The 20,143-nt window shown below is 47.6% G+C and overlaps 1 protein-coding gene across 1 annotated transcript in view; it reads left to right on the top strand.

Moving 5' to 3' along the window:
- The first annotated feature begins 535 nt into the window (after positions 1-535).
- LOC122564176 (protein phosphatase PTC7 homolog) overlaps positions 536-20,143 on the top strand; it is a 107,579-nt gene continuing 87,971 nt past the window's right edge. Inside the window, exon 1 of the mRNA XM_043718854.2 lies at positions 536-816. Coding sequence (XP_043574789.1) covers positions 606-816 — 211 coding nt within the window. The 5' untranslated portion in view covers positions 536-605. The remainder of the gene's footprint in view (positions 817-20,143) is intronic.

Below are 20,143 nucleotides of genomic sequence, written 5' to 3'. Positions count from 1 at the left end.
TATTAAATAATTTAGATTGTCTTTCATCTTTTAGAATGGGATATCCATTCCAAAAGATTAAAACCTTACTCTAAATTTGTTAACATATCCTTACAGCTCCATGACACTGTAACGCTTTTGCTATGAATTCTGTGTCTTTTGGTTCTGTTCCACAACCACCTGATGAAGAGACATCTCTCGAAAGCTAGTGCTTCCAAATAAACCTGTTAGACTATAACCTGGCGTTGCAGAATTTCAAAGAATTGTCAGAAACTTTTGTGGAGGCGCTTACCCCCACAGCCACCTAATGGGTAGCGAAGCACCGTTCTGTATTGTGATTGGCTAATATATCTCCACCCCGCGGTATTATTGTGTAATACTGATGTCAATCAGAGACGCTCCATTGTCCGGGAGGTGGGCTCAGGCCGGAGCCACGTCCCACCCCTTGCTCTGATTGGCCAGTAATGACACAGCGTGGATTCGGATTGGCCGTAGGTGCTGTCGGTCAGGGAGCGTTCATGGGTGGGATGGCCGAGTCGGTACGGGCCGAGTGGCTGTGGCGGGGATGTGAGGGTGTTTAACGGCTCTAGACTGACAGGGAGGAAGGGAGTTAGGCCACCGGGACCATGCAGTCAGTGCTGGCCTATGGCCGCATCGTGGCTCGGACTGTGCTGGGAGGCGGCCTGAGGCAGTCGGAAAGGCGGGAATACCGGCTCATCACCGTCAGCTGCGGCTTCGGCAAGGACCTCCGCAAGGGCAGCGGCACCACCGCCAAGGGCAGCGGCTACGGGGACGATGCCTGCTTCGTGGCTGCTCACCGGCTGGCAGATGTACTGGGTAAGGGCCCCGGGGGCTAACTCGGACCCTCACCCCCTCACCATTACCCCGCCCTCAGACCCGAATCACCCACATCCCCCACCCCCACCACTGCCCCTCGTGTACACTCGCCGCATCTCTGTGCCCCCTGCCGCCTCCTCTCCCCACCCCCCTCCCGCCTCCTCTCCCCACCCCCCTCCCGCCTCCTCTCCCCACCCCCCTGCCGCCTGGGCCCCCTTCCTGACCTTCCTCCTGTCCCCGTCCTCCCTCCCCATTGTGTACCACCCGGGTCCTTGCTGCTACCCCGTCCACAACCCCGTGCCCCCACCCTCCTTTACTGCCCGTGCACCCCCCCCTCTTCCTGCCCCCCACCCTGTGCACCCCCCTCTTCCTGCCCCCCACCCCGTGCACCCCCCCTCTTCCTGCCCCCCACCCTGTGCACCCCCCCTCTTCCTGCCCCCCACCCTGTGCACCCCCCCTCTTCCTGCCCCCCACCCCTTGCACCCCCCCTCTTCCTGCCCCCCACCCCTTGCACCCCCCCTCTTCCTGCCCCCCACCCCGTGCACCCCCCCTCTTCCTGCCCCCCACCCCGTGCACCCCCCCTCTTCCTGCCCCCCACCCCGTGCACCCCCCCTCTTCCTGCCCCCCACCCCGTGCACCCCCCCTCTTGCTGCCCCCCACCCCGTGCACCCCCCCTCTTGCTGCCCCCCACCCCGTGCACCCCCCCTCTTGCTGCCCCCCACCCCGTGCACCCCCCCTCTTGCTGCCCCCCACCCCGTGCACCCCCCCTCTTCCCACCCCCCCCGTGCAACCCCCTCTTCCTGCCCCCCACCCCGTGCACCCCCCCCGTGCACCCCCCCTCTTCCTGCCCCCCACCCCATGCACCCCCCTCTTCCTGCCCCCCACCCCGTGCACACCCCCTCTTCCTGCCCCCCACCCCGTGCACCCCCCCGTGCACCCCCCCTCTTCCTGCCCCCCACCCCATGCACCCCCCTCTTCCTGCCCCCCACCCCGTGCACACCCCCTCTTCCTGCCCCCCACCCCGTGCACACCCCCTCTTCCTGCCCCCCACCCCGTGCACCCCCCTCTTCCTGCCCCCCACCCCGTGCACCCCCCTCTTCCTGCCCCCCACCCCGTGCACCCCCCTCTTCCTGCCCCCCACCCCGTGCACCCCCCCTCTTCCTGCCCCCCACCCCGTGCACCCCCCCTCTTCCTGCCCCCCACCCCGTGCACCCCCCTCTTCCTGCCCCCCACCCCGTGCACCCCCCTCTTCCTGCCCCCCACCCCGTGCACCCCCCCTCTTCCTGCCCCCCACCCCGTGCACCCTGCCTCTTCCTGCCCCCCACCCCGTGCACCCCCGTCTTCCTGCCCCCCCACCCCGTGCACCCCCCCTCTTCCTGCCCCCCCACCCCGTGCACCCCCCCTCTTCCTGCCCCCCCACCCCGTGCACCCCCCTCTTCCTGCCCCCCCCACCCCGTGCACCCCCCTCTTCCTGCCCCCCCCACCCCGTGCACCCCCCTCTTCCTGCCCCCCCACCCCGTGCACCCCCCCTCTTCCTGCCCCCCCACCCCGTGCACCCCCCTCTTCCTGCCCCCCCACCCCGTGCACCCCCCCACTTCCCGCCCCCCCACCCCGTGCACCCCCCCTCTTCCCGCCCCCCCACCCCGTGCACCCCCCCTCTTCCCGCCCCCCCACCCCGTGCACCCCCCCTCTTCCCGCCCCCCCACCCCGTGCACCCCCCCTCTTCCCGCCCCCCCACCCCGTGCACCCCCCCTCTTCCCGCCCCCCCACCCCGTGCACCCCCCTCTTCCCGCCCCCCACCCCGTGCACCCCCCTCTTCCCGCCCCCCACCCCGTGCACCCCCCTCTTCCCGCCCCCCACCCCCCACCCCGTGGACCCCCCTCTTCCCGCCCCCCACCCCCCCTCTTCCCGCCCCCCACCCCCCCTCTTCCCGCCCCCCACCCCCCCTCTTCCCGCCCCCCACCCCCCCTCTTCCCGCCCCCCACCCCCCCTCTTCCCGCCCCCCACCCCCCCTCTTCCCGCCCCCCACCCCCCCTCTTCCCGCCCCCCACCCCCCCTCTTCCCGCCCCCCACCCCCCCTCTTCCCGCCCCCCACCCCCCCTCTTCCCGCCCCCCACCCCCCCTCTTCCCGCCCCCCACCCCCCCTCTTCCCGCCCCCCACCCCCCCTCTTCCCGCCCCCCACCCCCCCTCTTCCCGCCCCCCACCCCCCCTCTTCCCGCCCCCCACCCCCCCTCTTCCCGCCCCCCACCCCCCCTCTTCCCGCCCCCCACCCCCCCTCTTCCCGCCCCCCACCCCCCCTCTTCCCGCCCCCCACCCCCCCTCTTCCCGCCCCCCACCCCCCCTCTTCCCGCCCCCCACCCCCCCTCTTCCCGCCCCCCACCCCCCCTCTTCCCGCCCCCCACCCCCCCTCTTCCCGCCCCCCACCCCCCCTCTTCCCGCCCCCCACCCCCCCTCTTCCCGCCCCCCACCCCCCCTCTTCCCGCCCCCCACCCCCCCTCTTCCCGCCCCCCACCCCCCCTCTTCCCGCCCCCCACCCCCCCTCTTCCCGCCCCCCACCCCCCCTCTTCCCGCCCCCCACCCCCCCTCTTCCCGCCCCCCACCCCCCCTCTTCCCGCCCCCCACCCCCCCTCTTCCCGCCCCCCACCCCCCCTCTTCCCGCCCCCCACCCCCCCTCTTCCCGCCCCCCACCCCCCTGCTTCCCGCCCCCCAAACCCCCGCTTCCCGCCCCCCAAACCCCCTCTTCCCGCCCCCCAAACCCCCGCTTCCCCTCCCCCCCCCGCTTCCCCTCCTCCCCCCGCTTCCCCTCCTCCCCCCGCTTCCCCTCCTCCCCCCGCTTCCCCTCCTCCCCCCCGCTTCCCCTCCCCCCCCCCCGCTTCCCCTCCCCCCCCCCCCGCTTCCCCTCCCCCCCCCCCGCTTCCCCTCCCCCCCCCCCCCCCCGCTTCCCCCCCCCCCCCCCCCCCGCTTCCCCTCCCCCCCCCGCTTCCCCTCCCCCCCCCCGCTTCCCCTCCCCCCCCCCCCCCCGCTTCCCCTCCCCCCCCCCCCCGCTTCCCCTCCCCCCCCCCCCGCTTCCCCTCCCCCCCCCCCGCTTCCCCTCCCCCCCCCCGCTTCCCCTCCCCCCCCCCCCGCTTCCCCTCCCCCCCCCCCCGCTTCCCCTCCCCCCCCCCCCCGCTTCCCCTCCCCCCCCCCCCCGCTTCCCCTCCCCCCCCCCCCGCTTCCCCCCAGTCCTTTACAACTGCAACATGACCTCCCAACTCCTATACTCAATGCTCCTTCAGTACTGCACCTGAAAATCAGCCTTGATTTTCTTAGTGCTCAAATCTGTTGTGTGGGACTGGTATGCAATTTTTCTCAGAGGAGATTGCTAAGCCACAGCTAGCATTCAGTGACATGATGTGGAGCTGAAGTGTTGAATGATTTGCTATGAATTTAACTGTTGTTCAGAACAAAAATTGGTCTAAAGTACACAGCTTTGGAAGCGGAAGCATACAATAGAAAACGTGAGTTTGCAGAGGCTGCTAATGTTTAAAATACATGGTGATAGTTTGCCATCCTCATGAGGAGATCATTGCATTGCAGCTCATGTGAGATTCTATTTCTTGATTTTAAAACTAGCTCGAGCCACATGGTCTGCACAAACCCGACCCAAGCAGCAACTCATTTTCTTGTATGCAGAGTTCTAAAGAAGGATCACTGGACCTGAAATCTTCATTCTGATTTTTCTCCACAGATGCTGCCAGATCTGCTGAGATTTTCTTGCAAATTCTGTTTTTTGTTTCATTTTCTTGTATGATGGATCATTACAGCTGAATTCAACCAGTGAATTAGAATTCATTATGCACTATGCAGTGCTCTAGTTCCTGGGACAGGTTACCTGCCGTTTAATATGAGACTTAAAGATGTCTGAATTGGACTAAAGAATTACAATGAGACCTGATAAAGGTGCTCCAAAAATTGATGTACAAAGTTAAAAATCACACAACACCAGATTATAGTCCAACAGGTTTAATTGGAAGCACTAGCTTTCAGAGCGCCGTTCCTTCATCAGATGATTGTGGCCACAATTAAATCTGTTGGATTATAACCTGGTGTCGTGTGATTTTTAACTTTGTACATTCTAGTCCAACACCAGCTGGTTTGGGATTCCCTCTCTCTATTTTCTCTTTGCTTTCAAAGGAGAATGTGACTTATTTTGTTTGGTTGTGCTAGGTAGAGGAATTCTGGGCAAGCTTTTCCCAGGATTCAAAGTGAATATCAAAACTAAGGGAAGCAGTTGTGTCCTTGTAAATTTCCTTTTACTGCATGAGGGTGCATCCTGGACTTGAACCTTCTGTAGAAGATGGCTTTCTTTGGTGCTTACCAAAGGTGTCAGAGTTTTAGCCATGTAACCGGCCAAACTCAGTTAATTCGTAGATTTTTACAGTGCAGAAAGAGGCTATTTGAACCACTATGTCTATGCTGGCTCCCGAAAAGAGCTCTCCAGCCAGTTCCACTTGAGTCCTATCTCTGTTGTGACTCTCTCAATATGTTACGATGCTTGGCAAACCAAAATTTATTTTGCAAATGGCTATTAGGACATCTAATCCAAAGTAGCCTTTAAGTGGATAAATATTTAAATTTTAAGCAAGTATAGAGACAAGATAAAAAATGAACCGTGGCTCTTTGAGAGTTGGCACCAAAGCCATAGTTTGTAGTGAGATTCTATACAAGATGCATTGAGTGTTTGATGCTAGCTATGATTTATTGTGGACTACCTCCCGCCCTCTCCTTGTGATTGTGCTCCACACTTGGGAATTCACTCACTAAACCTCTGTCTCTCTACCATTTTCCTTGCAGCATTTCCTTTAAATTTTGCTTCTTTGGTTCACCTATTGATGCTGTTCTCTCCCTTTCATATTATTTTTAGTTGAATGCCTAACTTTAACTAAAGTCTTGAGATATTTGTTACCATTTTAGGAACTTAGAAGGTGAAGCTGTGCTTTAATTTTGAAGTGACTCCCAACCACATTAGTGGCATTTTCCATTACTATGCCCTCATTAGAAAGTTATTTGTTTAGTTTTATTAACTTTGGCTACAATCCATTTTCACTTTGATACACAATGCTGGAGATTTGTTTTTGTTTATGGGATGTGGGCCTTGCTGCCAAGGTCAGGATTTATTTCCTATCCCTAATTTACTCTTGAACCACTGCCATCCTGAGCCTGTGCAATTCCATGTCATTTAGATCATATACAATGCTGTTCAGAAAGTTCCATGTCTGACTCGGTGTTGTGATCCTGAACAAGACTGCCACTTTTCTTATGATCCTATTATGAACCAGTTTTCATTTGTTTAAAGTAGACAAAGTTTGAAATCCCATGTATATATCAAGAGAATATAGCTGTAAGATTCCAGTTTTGAACAAACTAAACTTTTATAGCATGAGGAAAGAAAAATAAAAGATTCAGCAATATACCAAGACGAAGATCAGGTAAATGAGTTAGCAACCAGACTTCTGTTGGGCACTTCACAGACTGCACTTTGCATAGTGATGCGGTCAGGATAGATCCCAATCAGATGTTACTGACATTGTGGTAAACAAATTCTGATTGGAGACTCTTCCAATGCAATTAAATCTGCAAGTGTGCTGACCAATACAGTACACAGTTCTCCAGATGCAGTCTCACCAATGCCCTGTATAACTGAAACATAAACTCTCTACCCTTGTATTTGGTTCCCTTCACAATGAAACACACTATTCTATTAACTTCCTTGATTATTTGCTGCATATTAACCTTCTACAAGTCATAAACTAGATATCTGGATCTCTCTGCATTTCAGGGTTCTGCAACCTCCTACCATTTAATATGCTGTGTTGTCAATACAATTTTTAGTCGTTGTCTCTCTTCTACTCTTCACACAACCAACTTGAATGGCTAAACCGCTCTCAGTAGGCTGTGTAACAGAAGCAACGCACGGTTAATGGAAATTTATAGAATGGAACTTGATCAAATTGAAGTAACATTATTGGAAGTGGTATACCCAACTCCTTCAGTATTCAGCAGTCCCTAAAGGCCTCAACTGTGCCAGTGGATAGTACATATTCCCCCTCATTGGGCATTTAAGTGTGGATGATGTCAACTTTTCTAAACTGATACTTGATCATTTCAGAAAGCAGTTAAAAGTCAACCAAATATAGGCCAGACAAAATGAGAACATCTTAGCTCCATCCCTGAAGAACATTAGTGATTCAGTTGGGTTTTAATGACAATTTGAATTTTCTGTGAAACTTTGAGACTAGCTTTTTATTCCAGATTGAATTTCAATTCATCTCTTGCCACAGGAGAGGTGCCAGATGGCTGGAGGACAACCAAATTGGTGCCATCAATTGAGAAGGGAGGAAGAATAAACCAGAAAACTACAGGCTAGTCAGTCTAATCTCAGCCGTGGGGAAACTATCGGAAGCAATTCTGAGGGATGAAATTAAACTGAACTCTGAGCAATTAGTGATGAGCAGTAAGTGCTGGCCTAGCCAGCAGTGCACACTTCCTGTGAATGAATTTAAAAATCGACATTTGGAGAGGTGCGAATTAGTCAGCAGTAAAGTCATGTCTGACCAACTGATTGAATTTTTTTTTTGAAGCAGTGACCAGATGTGTAGATATAAGCAGCATATTCAATATAGTTTACTTGGACATCAGCAAGAATTTGATAAGATGCATAGGAGACTGATTGATTGCAAAGAGCCAGGTTTGCAAACTAGATCCAGAATTCGCTGAGAGGCAGAACACAGAGGATTGGTCTAAGGGTGGTTTTGTGGTTGGAAGTCTGTCAAGTGGGGTTCCACAGGGATTCATTTTGGGGCCATTGATTGCCACATAAATAATTTAAATTCAAAGGTTGTTTAATACAAATCATTTGGTTGGTGAATAGTTAAGATGATTTAGATGGCTGGTTGAATCAGTTAGTTCAGATGAATGAAATTATGAGGGGCATAGGGTAGACAGGAAGAAACATTCCCTCTTTGGAGGGATCAGTGGACAGGGCATAGATTTAAGGTAAGGAGTAGAAGATTTCGAGGACGTGAAGAGAAAGCTTTTTCATCCAGAGGGTGGTGGGAATCTGAAGCACACTGGCTATAAAGGTTAACTAGGAGAAAGTGAGGACTGCAGATGCTAGAGACCAGATGTGTAGATATAAGCAGTTGAAAAGTGTGGCACTCCAGCCTCATTCCTGAAGAAGGGCTTATGGCCGAAACGTCGATTCTCCTGCTCCTCGGATGCTGCCTGGCCTGCTGTGCTTTTCCAGCACCACACTTTTCAACTGCCTGTAAAGGTTGTAGAGGCAAAGATCTTAAGGTATAAAAGCTGTGGGCAAAGTGCTGAAAATGGGGTTAGAATAGTTAGGTGACTGTATATACTTGATGGGGATAAGGGCCTTTTTTTGTGCTGCAAACATCTGACTTCAGGTTATTTCAACACAGTCCAACACAGATACCTCCACGTCAATGTTTTAAGTCAGATTGTGAACAATTTCCCCTTCTTTCACACTGCCATCTGCATCTGAGCTTGGGAGAGGGAACATTTATAATTTCTCCTGAAGTTGGCAAGGATTTCGAAAAACCTTAACATTAGAACAAATAAGTTTTTTTTTAAGAAAACAAAATCTGTCAAAATTGAATATATCTCTTTTCTGTCCCCCCCCTGAGTTTCTAGCAGGAAATGATACGTTAGCTAATGATGACTTTTTAAAATAAAATTAATCTTGCATTTAGAAAGTTGAATCATATTGCTTTACATGGATGAAAGTAAATATTCTGCACTGATCAGAGAGGATGAAGTTAGATTAGTCAGTGAAGATTTTGGAAGAAAGTGGTGATGAGGCAGAAGGTACAAGATAGGAGAATAGAGAATCGATAGACATAGTCAATGAACATGAAAAAAGCAGTGATGGCACAGAGTTGCATGAGTGCACAAGGCAAGTCAGGTCAGATCACCTCCAAGTAAGAATGAGACAAAGTCAACTTATTGGCAGCATCTGTAGAGAGAAAAACATTTCGAATCCAGTCACCTTTCAGAACTAAAGTAGCTCTGGAGAAGTATAACTGGACATGAACCATTAACTCTGTTTCTCGTTCTATAGTTGCTGCAGATCTACTGCATTTCTCCAGCAATTTCTGTTTGTTCTTATTTGAAGCATCACAGGAAATCGCAGAATAGTTCATAATTTTGGTAAAAACTTTCTTTCCTTTCCAAACTATTTAATGCTTCTGTTACACTTCTCAGGAATAGTATTTGGATGACTCATTTAAAGCAACGTACTGGCTTGTTCTTCATCCATGTATGACGCTGGGGACATGGATATGGAAAGGAGGAATGAATAGTTAGCTAGTCAGATTCTGTCATTGGTGGAGCAGGCAACAGGAAGGAAGAATCCCTGAAAGTGATAGGGTTTAAGGTGAATACACATTATTGAAGACACATGTTTGGCACCCAATGCTGTGTTGCAGTCACATGTTAGTTAGTATTTTTAAATCAACAGACAGCAGTGGTACCCTGTGTGTGGGTGCACTTGAATGGAACTTCCATGGAAATCTTTGCCTTGAGCATTAGGGTTACTAGGCCAAGAGCTAAGATACATAAGATCAGGTCCGGCTGTGGGTGGCTGGCTTTCAGCTGATAACTCTTGGGCAGTGAGTGGAACAGGCATCAAAAAGCCATCTGATTATTAAGAGGTCAAATAAATGCAGAGCAATAGGTGCTCATTGCACCTTTGAGGAATCTTTAGAATGCTACATGGTAACCTGTGCGAATATACTTTAAAATAACATTTCAAAGAAAAGGTTTGGTGTTGTGAGAATGTGGAATCCATGACCATTAGGGTGGTTGCCACACATAGCATTGACTCATTTAAGAGGAATTCTAATGCATATGAGAAGGAAATGGAAGGAGGCTCAGTGGAGTTTAAAAATAACTAAATGCAGTTGGACATTTGTAGATTGTACTTAATTTATCACCAAAATTCTCTTAAGGTGCTATGGTGTGAGTTAATGGTGATTACTCTTTCACCATTTTTAAAAAAAGAAGCCTTCATAGAGCCACTGTCTCTCGTGTTTTGAAAAGGAATTTTGCAATTCTATACTTGAAGCTTCTATGTGCTACACATCCTTTAATTAAATGTGAGATACTATTGTTGACAACTCAGAGATTGGAATGTATAATTCACTTCAAGTGCCTGTCATGAATGATTGCTCAATCCCACCTGTTTTATTTGTTTCTGTCTCTACTTGTTTCTGTTTGTGAAGGTTGTGGTTTCAATATCCCCTCCTTGTACAATGTTTATAATTGAATTGAACTTAAAAATCTTTTTGCAGCTGTATCCAGTACGTGTATGTTGTACTGAGCCTGCAAATTAAAATGCTATGTAAATACAGATCTGTAACCTTCTGGAAGCACTAACACCTTAGTCAGTAATTTGTCAAGATGGTGTGAATTAAAGGTTGAGGATTTCACCTGAAGACCTTGTCTTTTGTGACTAATCTGCTGTGCCACTTCTAGTATTTTTAATTTCTATCGCCTCCCTCTCTCTGTAAGGCCATGAGATTCTACAGGTACTCAAACATCTTGTCCAACTTTCCTCCTGATTCCTCTCAGTGCAAGTCTGCAGGTGATTTACTTGTGAAGAAAATTACTATTGAGCCATCCTTCCCTGTATAATTCCGTACAGCATTTTCACTGCCTCGAGGAAACCTCTGTTAACTGATTGTGTCCTTCAAGTCTATGCAGCTGGTACAGCAGGCTCTGGGGAATCTCTCCCATGTTTAATTGTAGTAACAGTACAGTACCTCTGATAACATTCTTGTTTTCTGATAGCTTTACATTATAATTATGGAACAAACATGCCAGTTAAACCAAAAGATATGCATGAGCCTTCACCCATTCTTCTTCAACCCTTCTATTCTAGTCTCCCTTGTTTATTTAACAGTCTCGTGTGCATCTATACTATTTGCCTCGAGTGCATTCACTATTTGGACATTTCTCTTTCCAAGGACTAAGTGACCTCTTTATTTTTTATTTTAAAATATGTTGTCACACTTGAAATCAATTTGTTAGTTAAATGTCCGTTCTTCTATTTTATCAATATCTTCCAGTGTTGTCCGGGCTTTGAATGAAGGTTGCCAGTTAGCTGTTCTTGCTGTATCTCTCTGCCTATGCCAGCTTTGACCAAAACAATTGGTCACCCTCTTAAGTTGTACAAGTGTCCCTTTTTTCAAGTTTGTTCTTGCAAGCTAGACTTGATGAGTTTAAAGGTTTTGAATTTTTACAATGGTTAAGTTCTGTATTACCAGGACATATTTAGTCATTTGTAAACTTCAAAATTTTTCTTTGAAACATTTCTGCTCCTCGTCCATGACTCCACATGGTGTGACCTTGGTCACAGATCTGCTGTGTTATGTTTTTCAGTATCTTCTTCACCTGTATCTGGCTTTTCTGTTAATGCTTCAAAATATTCAGTAAGTTGATGAAACAAGGCCTTTGCTTCTGAATCTGAAAGGACTGCTCTTTGTTGAACATTAGAAACTGAAAGTATAACAATTAAATCTTTCCTACCACTGACGTTGAGCTAATATTAAAGAAATCACGTGACCTGTCAACTCTTCTTTTTTCTGGTTTGTTTTGATTTTTGCATATTTAATGCATAGTACTCATTGCCTAGATTTTAATGTATGAATGTAATCCATTCACACCAGGAGTATTATCCCCTCTGTTTTTGCTTATCAATTATCTTCTCTCTGTCTTGAATATCCATTTCATTATTGATCTCTGGTTTTAGTATCGGGTACACCATGCTCATTTCCCTGAGGCAAAGCAACTTTCCTGCCATCCCCTGCGAGTTTATTCTGTATCCCATTGTAGTTTTATTCCTGTCTGATTTTCCTTTTAGTTATGCACAACGTGTTGTTTATTATTTCATTATGTTGGAGAATTTAGTTTTGTAGCTTCTGTTTGCTTTCCTTTTTTGTTTTATTCCTAAGATTTATTTTTGTTTATTCTGTTTTCCATGTACTAGATGTTTGTTTCTCTTTCGTTTTGCTTATACTCTTATTTCTTTATTCATGTATGGAATGTTACTGGGATAGTTTATTTCTTGCTTTTTAGTTTCCTCTGGACTGCAGTATTATTTTAAATGTTTCCCACTGTCATTCTATTTCTTTCCCTAGTGATTTTTTTCCAGTTATTTTCCCTTGATTTTTTTGCATCCTCTTTTTGAAATCTACCTTTTTTAAATACAATTATAGAATCCCTACAGTGTGGAAGCAGGCCATTTGTGCCATCGACACCACACTGACCCTCCGAAGTGCATCCCAATCAGATGCACCCCTACCCTGTAACCTTGAATTCCTCATGGCTAATCCACTTTGCCTGCACATCTTTGGACTGTGGGAGGAAACTAGAACACCTAGATGAAACCCACACAGAAATGGGGTGAATGTGCAAACTCAACCCAGTCACCGGAGGTTGGAATCGAACCTAGGTCCCTGAACTGAGGCAGCAGTGCTAATGACTGTGCCACCATGCTGCCCTATTTCCAATTCTTTTCTTTTTCTAAATGGTGTCCTTGATCTTTATTCTAAGCCTAGGTGTTATTTTATGTGTCCATTCTGATTCATTTCCCACTGAGATTTAGCAGTGTTCCATCTCTCTGCTCATTTTGTATCATTCTGGGTAATAAAGGAGTTCTACAGACATTGTGAATTCAAATCCAGTTGCATTAAGTTTTTCATTGCCTCTTGTTACTTGAGAGTGGTAAAAGAAAATGTTTCCCCTTGTGAGGATAACCGTACTGGAGGCATCAGTATAAGATAGTCACCAAAAGCAAAATCATGTAGGGATTCAATACCAATCTTACAATTTGGGCAGCTGAAGACATGACAACTAATGTTGGAGTAATAGAAATTGGGGCTGCTGAGGAGACCCGGTTTAGATATCTCGGGTTGTAAAGGAGGAGACTAAAGGGATATGAAGGGATCACATCATTGAAGGAGCTGAAAACAAGGATGAGAATTTGAAAGTTGAGGCATTGTTTAACCAGAAGCCAATGATCCCAGTTAGTGCAAGGGTCATAGAAATCAATTTGTGATACTAGATGTGGCCATGCATCCTCTTGTGCCCTTCCCTGACAGAGTTGCAAGCATAATCCTATTTTCAAACCTGGCTCAGGGTAGTATTTCCAAGTACTTTTTGAAATGTTCTGTCTCTACAACAGAAAGTGAGTTCTAAGTCCAGTGAGTGAAAATAAGTTTTTCTATTTTTCCTTTCAGGCCTTCCACCAATCAGTGTAAATGTGTGCTCCATGGTTTGTGTAAGTCCTCTGTCAGTCAGTCAAGCGTTCCTGTTTGCTCTTAAGTAGGCGCCTCAATTTTATACACCTCTGGTGAAGTCACTTGCCAGCCTCCGGTGTTCCACAGAGAATCTTTCAAAGTGCCATAAATTTGCCAATCCTGACAACAGCCTCATGGGTCTCTTAAGCACCCAGTCCAGTATAATCACATTGCTTTTGTAATGGTCAGAACTGTATGTGGTACTTGAACTGTGATCTAGTGCTGTACACAGTTGTGGCATAATTTCCCTATGACCTCAGCTCATAAAGGAAAGCATTTCATTTGTAGTCTTCGCCACTTTATTGATTGTTTTGCTATCTTTAAGGATCTCTTGACATACAATCAAAAGTCCTCTGTTCCTCCACACTACCCAGTACCCTACTGTTCATTGTGTATTTCACATCTTTTTGCACCTTAATGCTAGATTAAATTTAATTTGTCACTTTTCTATCTCACTGGCTAGATCATCCCCTATCTTCCTGCAGTCCAAAGTTTGGCAAATAGAGTTAAGGAGAATCCAAAGGGTTTTTACAAATACATTATGGACAAAAGGGTAACTAGGGAGAGAATAGGGCCCCTCAAAGATCAGCAAGGCGACGTAGAGTCATAGAAATGTACAGCATGGAAACAGACCCTTCGGTCCAACCCATCCATGCCGACCAGATATCCCAAGCCAATCTAGTCCCACCTGTCAGCACCCGGCCCATGTCCCTCCAAACCCTTCCTATTCATATACCCATCCAAATGCCTCTTAAATGTTGCAATTGTACCAGCCTCCAACATCCTCTGGCAACTCTTTCCATACACGTACCACCCTCTGCATGAAAAAGTTGCCCCTTGGATCTCTTTTATATCTTTCCCCTCTAAACATATGCCCTCTAGTTCTGGACTCTCCGACCCCAGGGAAAAGACTTTGTCTATTTATGAGGGCCCATGCCCCTCATAATTTTGTAAACCTCTTTAAGGTCACCTCTCAGCCTCTGACGCTCCAGGGAAAACAGCCCCAGCCTGTTCAGCCTCTCCCTGTAGCTCAGATTCTCCAACCCTGGCAACATCCTTGTAAATCTTTTCTGAACCCTTTCAAGTTTCACAATATCTTTCCGATAGGAAGGAGACCAGAATTGCACCAGAATTCCAACAGTGGGCTAACCATTGTCCTGTACAGCCGCAACATGACCTCCCAACTCCTGTACTCAATACTCTGACCAATAAAGGAAAGCATACCAAATGCCGCCTTCACCAACCTATCTACCGGAGACTCCACTTTCAAGGAGCTATGAACCTGTACTCCAAGGTCTCTTTGTTCAGCAACACTCCCTAGGACCTTACCATTAAGTGTATACATCCTGCTAAGATTTGCTTTCCCAAAATGCAGCACCTCACATTTATCTGAAATAAACTCCATCTGCCACTTCTCAGCCCATTGGTCCAGATCCTGTTGTAATCTGAGGTAACCCTCTTCGCTGTCCACTACACCTCCAATTTTGGTGTCATCTGCAAACTTACTAACTGTACCTCTAATGCTTACATCCAAATCATTTATATAAATGACAAAAAGTAGATGGCCCAGCACCGATCCTTGTGGCACTCCATTGGTCACAGGCCTCCAGTCTGAAAAACAACCCTCCACCACCACCCTCTGTCTTCTACCTTTGAGCCAGTTCTGTATCCAAATGGCTAGTTCTCCCTGTATTCTATGAGATCTAAACTTGCTAACGAGTCTCCCATGGGGAACCTTGTCGAACCCCTTACTGAAGTCCCTATAGATCACATCTACTGCTCTGCCCTCATCAATCCTCTTTGTTACTACTTCAGAAAACTCAATCAAGTTTGTGAGACATAATTTCCCACACACAAAGCCAGGTTGACTATCCCGAATCAGTCCTTGCCTTTCCAAATACATGTACATCCTGTCCCTCGGGATTCCCTCCAACAACTTGCCCACCACCGAGGTCAGGCTCACCAGTCTATAGTTCCCTGGCTTGTCTTTACCGCCCTTCTTAAACAGTGGCACCATGTTTGCCAACTTCCAGTCTTCCGGTACCTCACCTGTGACTATCGATGATACAAATATCTCAGCAAGAGGCCCAGCAATCACTTCTCTAGCTTCCCACGGATCATATTTTACTGATCATATTTTGTATCATTTGTAAACTACTTCATGCTGCTTTCTATGTTTGAGTCCAGGCTGTTGTGAATTAAACTATAGAAGAGCCCAGCTGGAACTCCCTTGGAACATCCCAACTACTGTAAAAACACTTGTCAACTCCATTGCCCCATTGCTTCCTGTCACAAAGCCAAACTTGGATCCACATTGCTTGGGCCTGCTTTTGACTAATCTGTTGTGGGATGTTGCTAAAAGTTTTCATAAAAGCTATGCAGACCTCTTCCGTTGCATTGTTTCATCAATCCTATTTGTTACCTCAAAAACTCCAATTCAGTTAGTCAGAGGTGACCTTTCCTGAACAAATCCATACGGACTTCCCTTGATCAACTTTTACCTTATAAAACAAGTGAGAGGTTACATTCTTTGGTCAGAGGAATAGAAAAGCAACTTACCCAAATGTCTAGACATGCCAGAGTGCTTTAACAGAGGGATGATAGTGAGGTGCCTTTTTGCGTTGTTGCACTCCTTCTGCTGTAGTTTGACCCACAACGCCATTGGAGAGGAATTGCAGGAGTTTGCCCTAGACACGAAAGAAATGGAAATATGCTTCCAAGTCAGGATGGTGAGTGGCTTGGAGAGGAGCTTGAAGGTGGTGGTGTTTCCATTTAGTTACTGTCTTTATCCTGGCAAAATGTGTTGGTGCATGCTTGGAGGGCCAGAGCGCCTGTTCTTGTGCTGTATTGTTCTTTGTTGTAGATGAAAGTGGTCATGTCTGGAAGGTGCTGCCTGACAATCTTTGGTGAATTTCTGCAGTGGATCTTGTAAATAGTACACACTGCTGCAACTGAGCATTGGTAGTGGAGGGAGTGGATGCCAATCCAGCAGGCTGCTTTGTCCTTGATGGTGTCAAGCTTCTTGAGTGTTGGGGCTGCACTCATCCTGGTGAGTAGGGAGTATTCCATCACACTTCTGACTTGTGTCTTGTAGATTGTGGACAGGCTTTGGGGAGTCAGGAGGTGAGTTACTTGCCACAGTATGCCTACCCCATGACGACTTGTAGCTACTATGTTTATGTGCTGAGTATAGTTGAGTTTCTGGATAACGCTAACCCCCCCACGATGTTGATAGTGTGGGATTCAGTGATGGTAACAGCATTGAATGTCAAGGGACGGTGTTCATAGCCTGGCATTTGTGTGGCGCGAATGTTATTTGCCACTTGTCAGCCTAAGCCTAGATATTGTCAGCTCTTGCATTTGAACATGAACTGCTTCAGTATCTGAGGAGTCATGAATGCTGCTGAACATTGTGCAGTTGTGTGCGAACATCCTTTCTTCTGACGTTATGGAGAGAAGATCATTGAGTTGAATCAAATTGACTGAAGATTCGTATCTGTAATGCTGGGGACCACTGGAGAAGGCTGAGATGGATCATCCACTTGGCACTTCTGGCTGAAGATTACGGTGTATGCTTCAGCTTTAACTTCTACCCTGATGTGCTGGGCTCTTCCATTATTGATGATGGGGGTATTTGTGCAGCCCCCTCCTCCATGGATTGTTGTTCATGATTGGATGTGGTGGGACTGCAGAGTTTAGATCAGCTGTGGGATCGCTTGGCTCTGTCTATCAGTTGTCGCTTATGCTGTGTGCAGTACTGTTTGGTGGCTTTGCTGTGTTGACACCTCATCTTCAAGTATGCCTGGTGCTGCTCCTGGAATGCCTCCTACACTCTCCATTAACCAGGGTTGATCATCTGGCTTGATAGTAATAGTTGAGTGGGGGATATGCGTGGCCATGAGGGTACAGATTGTACTGGAGTACAATTCTGCAGTTGATGTCCCACAGTGCCTCATGGATACCCAGTCCTGAGTTGCTATGTCGTCCTGTTTTCATATCAGTCAAAGCAAACACTCAGACACAGTATGGCTCTACCTTCTTCATCTTTATTCTGAGCCTTAGAGAGAGTGCAATTGCCTATGTACACAAGGATGAGTTCTCTGTCTTCTCTTGAACATCAGATTCTTTAGAATTATATACTCACTTACAGGAAGCAGCATCCAAATAAGGCAACATCTATATTGATTGGGTGACTGTTACAATCAACGAGCATCAACAGTAATGATTAAGCCATCTGCTGTTACACAAGATGTTCTTCACCTCGTTAGCCCACTATCCTTGCCTCCAGTACCTCACTGTTTACTGCAAGTTCTTATTTGGTCAACGTCATGCTAGCCGAGCCTTTGTCACGCAACCCTAAACTTAACTCTTTTCCTTCCTGCTCTTATCTTGTACACATTCTCATTCCTTCCTCTTATTATTTCATGATAAACACCTAGATAACACTACCACCTTCTTCATAAGGATCTTCCTTATAGTACTTGTGGGCGGCACGGTGGCACAGTGGTTAGCACTGCTGCCTCACAGCGCGAGAGACCCGGGTTCAATTCCCGCCTCAGGCGACTGACTGTGTGGAGTTTGCACGTTCTCCCCGTGTCTGCATGGGTTTCCTCCGGGTGCTCCGGTTTCCTCCCACAGTCCAAAGATGTGCAGGTCAGGTGAATTGGCCATGCTAAATTGCCCGTAGTGTTAGGTAAGGGGTAAACGTAAGGGTATGGGTGAGTTGCGCTTCGGCGGGGCGGTGTGGACTTGTTGGGCCGAAGGGCCTGTTTCCACACTGTAAGTAATCTAATCTAAGTAATCTAATCTAATCTATTTAAGCACGTTATTGACACACAATATTATAACAAAAATTATTAGTCCATACAGTAGATCGAATCTGCAGGATCCTCCCATGTAGAAAAAACATGTCCACCAGTAAAGCTCTTAAATCCACAGTCCTTAGTGACGATTTCATCTCCTCCAAGTCGAGAAGAAGTGAGCCAGTTGTCCAAAACCACTTTCAGTAAAGTCCATCCTGAAAACAAATCCAGTCTATCCTTCTGCATCACTCCATGGAGAAAGCTGGATTTTTGCATAAGGGCAGTTAAATGCTTCACAAAACTGATGAGATTTTCATCCTTGCGGAGATGCTTCAGATGGAGGATACCAGTGCATCTGAGCGTGAGGTGCAGTAGCTGCAGCAGCAGTCTTTGTTGCTTCTGCTCCCACTCTGCTGTCAAATGTAACAAAGTCAACTATCTGTGTTGATATTAGCTTGACCAGTGAGTTTTCATATCCCTGTGATGATTGAAAGAGAACGTAAAGCTCACGTGGTTTAATGTCTATAGGAAGGCCACTGACACAAAGCATTCGGACCTCCTCTTCACCATTGTTAGCCTCTTCACCTTTCGTGCTCGTGACTGGGGAGCTGATTGAATCCTTTGGATCAGGTCGCATCAGCTCTGCATTAAAAAATACAGCAAAGATATTACAATACAATACTACTGACACAATTGTTTTTGGAACAGGCATTGTTGAATTACACATCAGGGGTTCAAGGCTCTCAATCAGTTTGTTTTAAGGTTACAACTTTGATAATTTTAAAAAGGACATAATGTTATACAATATTAATGTAAAAATGAAATCTACCTGTTACAAAGCCCATGAAACACATTGATTTGAGATCCTGAGTCAAATAAGGCAAAACAGTTACTTTAAAGGATTTTCTGAACCAGTATTTTAACAAACCACAATATTTAAATATCAAACACTCTCATCATGGCATTATTTATAATGAACCTTCCTTTTTCAACCCAAATACTATTACAACCTTAATTTCAGCACTTTCTTTTTTTCCTCTCAATGAAATTACACTTAAAGAGAAAACCCTTGCAGCGGGACACACAGCAGCGCAGTCCAAGCCACAAACTACTACTACCCCCACCTGTATCCACCTATTGCCTTCCCAGCTACCTTCCCCTAGCTCCACCCCCACCATCCTATTTATTTCTCAGCTCCCCCAGCATTCCTGGTGAAAGGCTTATGCCTGAAATGTCGATTCTCCTGTTCCTCGTACGCTGCCTGACTGGCTGTGCTTTTCCAATGCCATACTTTTCAACTCTTTATCCTCAAACAGACATCTCCAATCTAATTTCTTCAGTTCCTGCCTAATACTTTGTATAACTTTCCCTTCCATCCCCGCCCCACCCTCATTTAGCCTGTTCATCTGAGGGCCAGTCTTGTCTTCATCCATAGCTATCTTTCAAACTTACAGAATATGATCACTGTTTCTAGACTGCTCAGTCCAGGCTCATTCCCTAGTACAAGATCTAGTACGGCCCCTTCTCTAGTTGGACTATGTACATGTTATGTCAAGAAACCTTAATGAATGCACCTAACAAATTTTGTCCCATCTCAGCCCTAGCACTGTCAATATTGGGGCAATTAAAATCACCCACTGCAACAGTGCTGTTGTTTTTACATATTTTCATGATCTGCTGACATATCTGTTCTTCTGTCTCCTGGCTGTTGCAAGACGTTTTGTGTAACCCCATCATTATGATTGCACATTTCTTACTTCTGAGTTTTCCTGACATGGCCTCGCTGGGATGTGCCCTCCAGATTTTACATCTGTCTCTATCACATACAGTCATAGAGATGTACAGCATGGAAACAGACCCTTCAGTCCAACACATCCATGCTGACCACCTATTCTAAATTAATCCAATCCCATTTGCTCGCACTTGGCCCATATCCCTCTAAACCCTTCCTATTTATATATCCATCCAGATACCTTTTAAATGTAACTGTACCAGCCTCCTCCATTTCCTCTGGCAGCTCATCCCATATCCGCAGCATCCCTATGTGTGAAACAGTTGCCCATTAGGTCCCTTTTAAATTTTCCTCCCCTCACCCTGGTTTTGCACTCCTCACCCCAGAGAAAAGACCTTTGTCTATTTACCCTATCCATGCCCCTCATGATTTT

The sequence above is a fragment of the Chiloscyllium plagiosum genome, unplaced genomic scaffold (genome assembly GCF_037043375.1).
Source record: "Chiloscyllium plagiosum isolate Xiang-an unplaced genomic scaffold, Cpla_swu_hap1 HiC_scaffold_31, whole genome shotgun sequence".
In the NCBI taxonomy this organism is placed as follows: Eukaryota; Metazoa; Chordata; class Chondrichthyes; order Orectolobiformes; family Hemiscylliidae; genus Chiloscyllium; species Chiloscyllium plagiosum.
This window is presented reverse-complemented; position numbering and strand designations above follow the sequence as displayed.